General features: G+C 27.9%; 1 protein-coding gene across 12 annotated transcripts in view; it reads right to left on the bottom strand.

Moving 5' to 3' along the window:
• Nucleotides 1–3,977: 3,977 nt before the first annotated feature.
• The window catches only part of LOC126839113 (RNA-binding protein Musashi homolog Rbp6-like), a 269,406-nt gene continuing 263,662 nt past the window's right edge, over nucleotides 3,978–9,721 (bottom strand). For 5 of the 12 annotated variants that reach the window (XM_050574160.1, XM_050574163.1, XM_050574162.1 and 2 more), the window contains 2 exons: nucleotides 8,612–8,689; nucleotides 3,978–8,520 (listed from right to left, as the gene is read on the bottom strand). In XM_050574160.1, coding sequence (XP_050430117.1) covers nucleotides 8,613–8,689 — 77 coding nt within the window. In that variant the 3' untranslated portion in view covers nucleotides 3,978–8,520; nucleotide 8,612. The remainder of the gene's footprint in view (nucleotides 8,521–8,611; nucleotides 8,690–9,721) is intronic. The other 7 variants (XM_050574166.1, XM_050574170.1, XM_050574169.1 and 4 more) reach the window with 6 other exon arrangements.

The raw sequence follows: 9,721 nt of genomic DNA, 5'->3' as shown, positions 1-9,721 counted from the left end.
TCAAAACACTTAAGATGTATTTTAAACACGTTTAATGAATAATAAGGTTCTATAAACAAGAAGCAATTTAATAGTATTTGTTTTTTCACGGGTATTACAATATTAGTATGTTTAAACAGTTATCTTAGTTAAATAATTGCAAACAATAGAATGATATTGTTGAACTATTGACAAGACAAAAAAATACTTACCGTAACACTTTGCACCTGACTTAACAATACTAACTGTTTGGAAGGCAAGAGTTGTCACTTGTAATACACCCTTAATAGGAAAAAATGATAAATTCAGCGCATGATAGAATAAAAAAATCATAGTTTAAGTGCAATAATCAAAAAAAGAATCATAAAATATAAGTGGTTATTTCAACTTATCTCGAAGGCAATATTAAATATGGGTAATATACTAATTACTGCCCTTTAAAGCGTTAAGTTTAATTAATTTTATAAGTAGGATACACGATTAACAATGATTGATTTTATTAAAAATTTATGAAATTTATTTATTGAATTATATTAATTTATAAATAAAACAATATTTCTTTCAACAGAAATGGAAAAGATTATTTACACTTTAAAATTTGAATGATTTTTTAAAAATCTTATTCTTATCAAAATTATCTACTTAATAGCATTTGAGCTGATAAAAACGTACGTTTTACCTACGAAATCTAGTTTTGATAAAGATAAATTAAGTCATATTTAATTGTTTCATATAATAGCGATAACTGATAAGCCTTTATTATACATTCGATCAAAAATAGTTCAAATCTAATAGTTGTTGTTAAACTTACCCGAATTTCAAAATTTTTAAATTATTAGAGTTTATTTAAATAGGTTTGTTAACATTAGTTTTATTCCTTAGATACTCGCAGGTGTAATCTATATTTTCTAAAGCTCAGTTAAACAACAGCATTTGTGTATGACACAAATCACTATTTAAACCCCAATAAATATTATTATATTCATTTTAAAATATAGTGAACGTGTTAAATATAACACGTATAATATAGTGAAGTATTAACTTTATATTTAATGTTTAGATCATAAGTATGTGCTTCTTATATTATTTTCATATTATGTTATGATTTAATACGAACTCGCAATATCTTTTTTGGTGTAGTACTAGTTGTCTGTAATGCCGCATGGCAGCTGACTTCAGTGCTAAAGCTATGTGTGCTAAAAGTCATATGAGTCATTCAGAGAAATAAGTAAACGACATTTATAATAATTTAATAATTTATTAATCAATACAATAGCGTAAATGGTATAATATAGATTTAAAGCAAGAAAATTATAAATTGTTCTGCTGACGCTAACAGTTTGTATAGATTGACACGTTTACACAATAATATAATGTTTAGATAATAAATAATAGGATTTATGTGTTATTCGAACAACGGACGGACGTTTTAGTCTTCAGTAGATACGCTGTATACTTTTTCAATGGTCGACACGTCCTGATCGTCGACGTCATCTTCGGCCGAGTCGATGGCAGATTCGGATGGGGCGGCCGTCGCAGATTGATCCTCGTCGGCTTGTCTGGGCTCCAAGTGCTTTGTCGATTTGCCGGACGCTTCTTTCTCGGCTTCCAAGTGGTTGGACACTGTCTGGTCTTTGGCGTTCAGTGCTTTAGTCTTGTCGGCGTCCAAATTTTCGGGTTTTGTATCGATGACGGCCGGTGACGCGGAGGAGGCGGGGGTGGAACCGGCGTTAACTGAGCTCGTAGCACCACCGACGGTTGCTCCAGCCGTAGATCCTTTCAGGTTGGAGAATCCGGCCAGTTGGTCGACGAAAGCCGGGTTCTTGTTGAGTTGTTCCAACATGAGCAATGCTTGTTGTTGCTGGTAGTACTGCTGTTGGAGTTGTTGTTGGAGCGCCAGGTATTCCTGTTGTTTGCGCTGTTGTTCTTGGTACAGAGTCTGTTGCAACTGTTGTTGGGCCAAGATCTCTTGTTGCGCTTTTATTTGTTCGTAATACTTGGCCACGTCGGCGGCGGCGGCGGCTGTGTCATTGGCGCCTCTGCCTCCGACGGTTTTCTCTCCTGGTGCCGCAGACTTGCTGCCAGTGCCGGTACCGACTTTGGACGGGTCGGTCAGGCCCGGAGCCGGAGCCGCGCCTCTCAACGGGTTGTAGGCAAAATAGTTGGCGAGTCCACCGAGGCCGCCGGCGGTGTTGGACAATGGTTTTGGCTGTTCTTGTATGCTGTTCAGTTCGTTGGACCTGCCCAGCCTCTTGCTGGAGTCATCCAACTGATCGTAGTAAGACGGGTAGTAAGCTTGTTGGGCAGCGGCGGCGTTGAGCAGTGCCTCGGAGTACTCTTCCAAAAAACACTGATGGGGTTTGCCGTGCACCATCAATGCACCGACGCCCAGGGCGCACAACAACAATGCGTAAGAGCTCATTTTAGCTTTTTGTTACTTAAACTCGACAATGAACAAGACACTGTGTACTGACTATGTGTTAATTGTGTATTCGCAGAGATGAAACTGATGCTCGACTAATCTCCGTACCGGCTATTTATACGACACGGTCTAAGGTTAAGATAACTCATTGTTTAGTAGTCAAGTCGAAAATACCAAAACTTACATGTCGCTCCGATCAAAGGTGTGTTTTTATCCAAAACAATTTTCTGCGGGATGACCTTAAGCCGACAGAGTTAGTAACAATAATTTTGCATCACGTAGTGTCCTTGTACGCGTAACACATTATTTTTTCGGCTAGTCGTACTGCACAACAATCGTATTTAAATTATTTACATTTTGATATTATTATGTCAAGTTTTCCGCACTCCAAACAGGTCGTGCTAAATGCCATTTATCTACCTATGATTCATCGCAATGCTAGCGAATAGCGATAGAGAAACGATTTTTGCACATCAGTCTATATTTTGATTCACAGAGTTTACGTAAAAAGTTATTTTTCAGAAAAACGATAATAACATTTTAAGTTTAATCGACCAAACTTTTTCTGTACTAGCCTAAATGAAATTAATAGTATAACATATATCTACTGAAGTAGGTCAAATTACTTAGCAAAATAATAACTTCTTGAACTCAACACATTATTATTCCTATCTTCCAATAATTGAAAATAAAAAATAAATAAATAAGTAGTTACTATGTTAACAATAGACAGATATTTTTGAACACAGTTGATCAATATAGTCTAATATATACTTTGATCTTAGTTTTTTCTTCTTATTCTTCAAAATGTTTTAAACTACAAATCGTATATGACACATACCTATTAATAATATTGTATTATTGAGGTACTTAGATGAAGTAATATTTGCTATTGAAATTGTTATTCTATAATTGCAATTATTACAGTTATACCTACAAAATATAACATTTAAATAAACTTTTTATTTTTTGCTTCAAAAAGCGTACCTGGTACAAAATTATAAATGTATACCTTTTATAATATGTAAAACGTTTGGATATGTTGTATGGTGTTTTTTGATAAATGTGTAATATCTTAAATTAAAGTATAGTCTAGTTTTAAATAAAGTATGGCATATAAATTATAAACTGAGATTTATATTTGAAGTATAAAGTTGTTGTAAAAATATCTCTAATCTCTAAATAATTACCTTTAAGGCATATATATTTAAAGTCTTATAGGTACTTTTTAATTGCAATTATGTAAGGACTTAATGAGAGAGAGAAAAAGAGAGGAAAAGATAAATGTAATATACAAGAAAACAAACAAAGTAAATGACAAAATTAATATAATTTTAACATTTAGGACGTAGGTAGGCCATTTCCAGTAATTACAAAGCTTGAAATAAATTTTAAACGTGAAACAATATTTTATTTTTTATAAGAATTATCGTTCATGATAATGATTATAATTATAATATATTATAATAACTTAAAAGTAAGCAACTTTTAAAGTAGATATATATTTATTTTTATAAATATGTATAAATTATATATACATAATACATTTTTGTACAAAAGTATTAATTATACCGTAATTTATAATATATTATGAAAATGTAGAATCTACAATGTCAAGCATTTTTTCTTTGAATAATAATACATTATAATAAAAGAAAGAAGCATTATAAATAAAAATTATTACATTTTACGTACATCTATCTATGTATATTATAATACCATTATATTTAAGTGATTATTTTTTTTTTAGCATACGAAAATGTGTTAGGTGTGTACTGTGTTTTGAATAACATTATCTAACAGGGTGATGAGTGTAATAGTGAAACGTTAAAAAACAATATGATAAACTGATATTAGCTGTGGTAATATTATATTATATGTATGTACTACATTCTAACAGATTCACTCTCCGAGTGCTCGTCATTATTATTCTAAAATACACCATCTATGTCAAGATAAGTCTACATGATATTTCGAAAATAAAACACACGAATTGTACTCTTTGCGAGTTATGAACACTTCAAGTATAATTTTTTATCTAATTGTATTAGTGTTTTTAACTGTATTGCTCTTAATAAATCTTAATGTCGTCGTATCGTTCGAAATGTGAGAGGGTAAAGAAATAATTTACTATTGAAGAAAAACAAACTTACAGTCCTAACGAATATAACAATACCAGCAAAATCCTATAAACTATAATTGAAACAAATCCGATATATTACATTTAAATCTGACAGAAACATTATGTTAAATAAAGTTTAGAGTTTAGACCAATAATTTAAAAAAATCACGAAACTTAGCGGTACCTATATAAGATTATTATTCTACGAAGAAAACATATTGACCGTGTGATAACATAAAACACCAAAAATTCACAGTTCCACACCGAAATCACAAAATCATTTTGCAGCATAACGTGATAGAAACGTTATCAATAATTTTAAAAGTATTTTTGTTGGTATCGTAAGTACCTATATAATAAAGTTATATATATATTATGTATATATAAAATATTTATACATAAAAAAAAGAACTTGTGTATACTACGCTAATTATTGCCATAATAATTTACTAAACATAATCGTTAATGTTTAGCTTTGATATGGTATTAAATTGCCACTGTTACTAGACAGAGATAGTCATCTCGTCATTTATTATTATCAAGATTCACATTATATCTTTTGAGTTAAAAAAATGTATTTATATAATAATAATTATATTAATATATATAATATATAAATATGTGCATTGTATTATAATATCATGATAAAGGCGCGAATTAAATATTAATGAATTCTAATATTTGTTTTACCTTTAAAATAGATAAAAGAAGAAATTTGATGAAAAGGTTTGTTAAACTCTATTACATGTACTTTTGAACTACATCACATATAGAAAAAACTCAAAACATAATTGAGCTTTTATCGTACGTTAAGTTATTATAAAAACTTCTTTTTCAAAACAATATTTTAATTTTAAAGAAAAATAACAAAAATTAAAAAAAAAAATTAATTAATTTGTTAAGTTATTTGAAATTATTACTGGAAATTATAATATTTGCAGTGTAGTGTGTATTATTTTTCCTCTTTGAGGATTGAATTTTAATAAAGTATACATCATTAAATCACATTCATATTTTGTGTCCTTATATCAATTAATAGATATTGCGAATTAATTTTATACATATTATTAGTCTTACGTATGGTTAATATGAATATCACATGTTATAAAAAAAAAGTAATAATAATCGTAATAATAAATAATAATAATCATAAAACAATATATGCTTAACAGTGTAAATCAAAAGCAATCAATAAAGAGCAAACAAGATCTTATTTTTATTTTCTTATTTTTTATGAACCACAATGCTACAAATGTGTATAATAAGTATACCTAATTAATATTTATGTTTTATAATAAAATTAATGTCTACAATGACCTTACAATTATGCTATATATTTTTTGGTATTTTTAAAATTGTATTAGTTTTAAATATAATTAATATTAATAAATGTAGATTTTTAAACTTAAATTTAAAAGAAAAAAATGTTTCATTTCCACAATAATTGCAGATCTGCATTTTTTTAATTATAATATTATTATTATTAATTATTAATAATTAATTAGTTAGGTAAGAAAGTATGTACACGTTTATAATATAATTAAACCGTACCGTTACAACAATAAGTACATTTCGTTATGGTTATTAATAAATGTATTCGTTTTATTCGCACTGAACAATAACTATTATTTTGATCGCAATACAATACGGATATTATGTGATAAATATTAAATAAAGTTATCAAACTATAAATATCTGTTGTTACATTTAATTATTGATTTTGTGTTTGAAGAAATCTGAGGGTATTTTTTTTAGGAATGTTTTGAAGATTACTTAAAAAATATAATATTATTAGTGATTGGATTTAAAAAAACATTAAATTCACATCGAATATCCAAACACGTTATAATTTAGTATTTTTTAATTTTTTAATTGAATTTAAATGTTTCACAAAATAAGTAACTTGTTTCTAAAGCGCGTCATTAGAATAGATTTTTAACAGTTTATTTAAAAAGGAAGAAAATGTTTATAAAATCGTTAATGTAACAATCGTGTACTTAAATAATTTGTCTAAGTAATTCAAACAAAGACAACAATCGTTTGAGTAATACGTTTAAATTATCTACTTAAAGTATTGAACTGGTCGAACGAGTTGTAATCAATTTAGTCTCATAACACGAAAACAAGGACTGAACAACTAATTTGTATTATTTCAATCTGTAAACGTATTAATTTTTCCATTTATATCGTTCGAATCGGTAGAGTAATTGTTTTTTAACAGAACATTACCCTGTTATGCTGTATAAAAAACAATCATATTAATAATTTGTTTTTGATTTTTACTAAAACGCGATTCGAATACATTATATTAATTATTAATTATACTAGTGCCGGTAATAAATGTACATAATAATGTATAGACACGGTGAATAAAGTCTAGGTCGTCATTAGTATTGATATCATTATACCAACAAAATATCGCGATTTATAACCATAACGAGTATAATATTTGGTGTTTTACTTAAACATGTTGTTACATATACATAATTTTAAAATTTCAACAAAACGATTGAATAGAAACCAAACAAAACAATACTTACAAAATAAATGAACAAAAAGAGGAAGAGAAAGTATGAAATTCAACTATTGGGGAATTATTAGAATTATTAATTAATTATTTTATTAATTATTAATAATTTAATGATAAGTTTTAAAATTGTAATAACAATAAAATAGTTTAACAACAATTATATTTAGTTAAATATTTGGGTAACAAATGAAAAAAACAAAACAAAAAAATTCATGGCAAAGAATATTTTTTTAAAAATTACATAACAAACATAATAGTTGATAAGTTTTAATAGTATTATAAATTGTTCGTTAAAAAAAAATCGTGTATGATTATTATATTATAAATAATAATAAACAAAAATTTATAATAAAAACAAAAGAAATTAAATCTAATAATTTTAAATACGTTTTGAGAGTATCAAGTATAAGTTGTATATAATTAATTTTGTAGCCCAGCATTATTGTTTTTTTAAAATTTATATTTTTAAAATAATCAAAATGTACCAGTTGGTTTGACTAAATATCTTAATATCTGCTTGTCTTCGGCATTGATGAACATTATATTTTACATTTTCCATTAAATCGTAACAATAACATGACGTTAGCTTAGGACTAGAGCATTAAAATACAGAGTAATACCAAAACCCTTGGTACGCCTTATTCATAATTTCATAAATTTATCGTTAATTATTTAATTACTTATTTTTATTTTATTCATTTATTGTTCGAACCGATGATGACACAATCGTTTAGCTATTATCGAATGATTTTTGTTTTACGCCCAGGATCTCAAATTTGAATAATTAAAGGTAGTTCGTTAATGAACAATTTAATATAATTTAGTCAACCAAACGTGTTTTTTTTTGAAAATATTATTGTTGTCCTATTTGCCAATCAGATAAATTATGAGATCTTATTTAGTAGTCTTGATTTATAAATAATTTAATATTATAAGTAATAAATATACGACCATATTTCAAAAAAAAAATATCAAGAGGGACACGCATTTGAATTGTTTTACTGAATGAGTTAATTGTATAGGGATTGTTTTATATTAGGTATAGGTAAATTATTATTACAATAAAATTATTAAGTTCTTATTTAAAATGTACAAGTACGCTTGGGTATTTTCGTTTGTGTATAATAATAAAAACCCTAATAAAACAAACGAATATAATATAATAATCATATATAATAATAATAATAATAATATTTTTGTATAATTATCTTAAATACTAAAGTTTTTATTACTTTTTATAATATAAACATTAATATTATCATTAAACATGTTTTTTTTTATTGTATTCATAATCAGTATAATAGTATTATACCATACTATATAGAAACTATTATTATTAATAGCATTCTTGAGAAATAAAAACCTTTGGTGTAAGTGAGAGTGAATGAGACGTCTTTTTGCATCTTAAGTGATAGTTGTGAGTTATCGAGCCAATCATACGAATAGGGGCGACTAATATTGTTCAACCTGAAACAGATTTAAAAAAAAAAGTTAAACACAGTTTACTAATACAAGGCAAACTCCGTTAAAATTAATAAACCAATCAAATTAACCTTACCTTACGATGGCAGAAACTTATTGACTCTGGCGTTGTTCAGTGGTACCCATTGGTAAAAGCGGCCGGAATCAAAGCTCCCTGGAAAAAGGAAAAACATCGGTTAGCATTTGCACGCGTAGCAATATATTACGGTATCCTACAATCATCGCTAAAACTAAGTTACATATTTTCTCTAAGGGTAGTAATTATTAAATTAAAAGAGGTAAGGCGTGTTGTACACATGCTGTAAAAAATAAACTGCACTATGCACGACGCACTGCAGTGACCCAAAGTTATATACCGTACTTTCAGTCAGCATGAATGGTTCAGACAAACGTGTAAACAATTACTTCAAATACTGTTATTAACTTCAATTTGTAAAAATTGTATGCCACATGTATATGATGTGCCGTTTAGACACCGAATATTTTCGTATCTACTAAATGAATATAAAACAGTACAAGTAATTTGATTTAGTTATGACAAATATTATTGTTTGTTCAAGTATTTATTTTGATCTAGAAAAATTAATGAAAAATTAATATTTTAGTCGGTAGGTAAGTTTAGTTTTAATTATATGACGTGCACGGTCGAAATGATACGACTTAAGCCTATGGTGTACGATGATGAATATAGTTTTCAGTTGTTTACTTATGGTTATTATATTGTAACGGCCAAACGTTAAATCGTTTATTTACCCACTTCTGCACAACTAATCTTTAGGTTCTAGGTAATTTTTCAGAAATTCATGACGGTAGCTTTTTGTTTTAAAAACTAATTGGGAAGCTACTGAATATGTATTATAATAAGTTGTCGGTCGCCATTTATCTGTATGTGTTATCAAAATCATCTATACGTTATTACCACATTTAACACCCATTATTTAAGTAGTAGACGTCATATTGTATGATCTAATGTTTACAAATCCGTTATAAGCATATAACGGTGCGATTTTTACTAAACAACAATACTATTATTACTAAATATACCTATATTATATTCTATTATACAGGTAAACCACAAATTTCTAGGTGCGCAAGTTATCCTAATGATCGCGACGGGTACCGCCGCAACAGCTGTCGCCGCGGCATCTCGTAAACGCGACTACTACTGCAAACGCTAAGTGTACAA

Source organism: Adelges cooleyi, unplaced genomic scaffold, assembly GCF_023614345.1.
Source record: "Adelges cooleyi isolate 19-005CV unplaced genomic scaffold, UGA_ACOO_1.1 ACOO_flye_CR_arks_rails_tigmint_CR_PRNA_30, whole genome shotgun sequence".
Lineage (NCBI taxonomy): Eukaryota > Metazoa > Arthropoda > Insecta > Hemiptera > Adelgidae > Adelges > Adelges cooleyi.
This window is presented reverse-complemented; position numbering and strand designations above follow the sequence as displayed.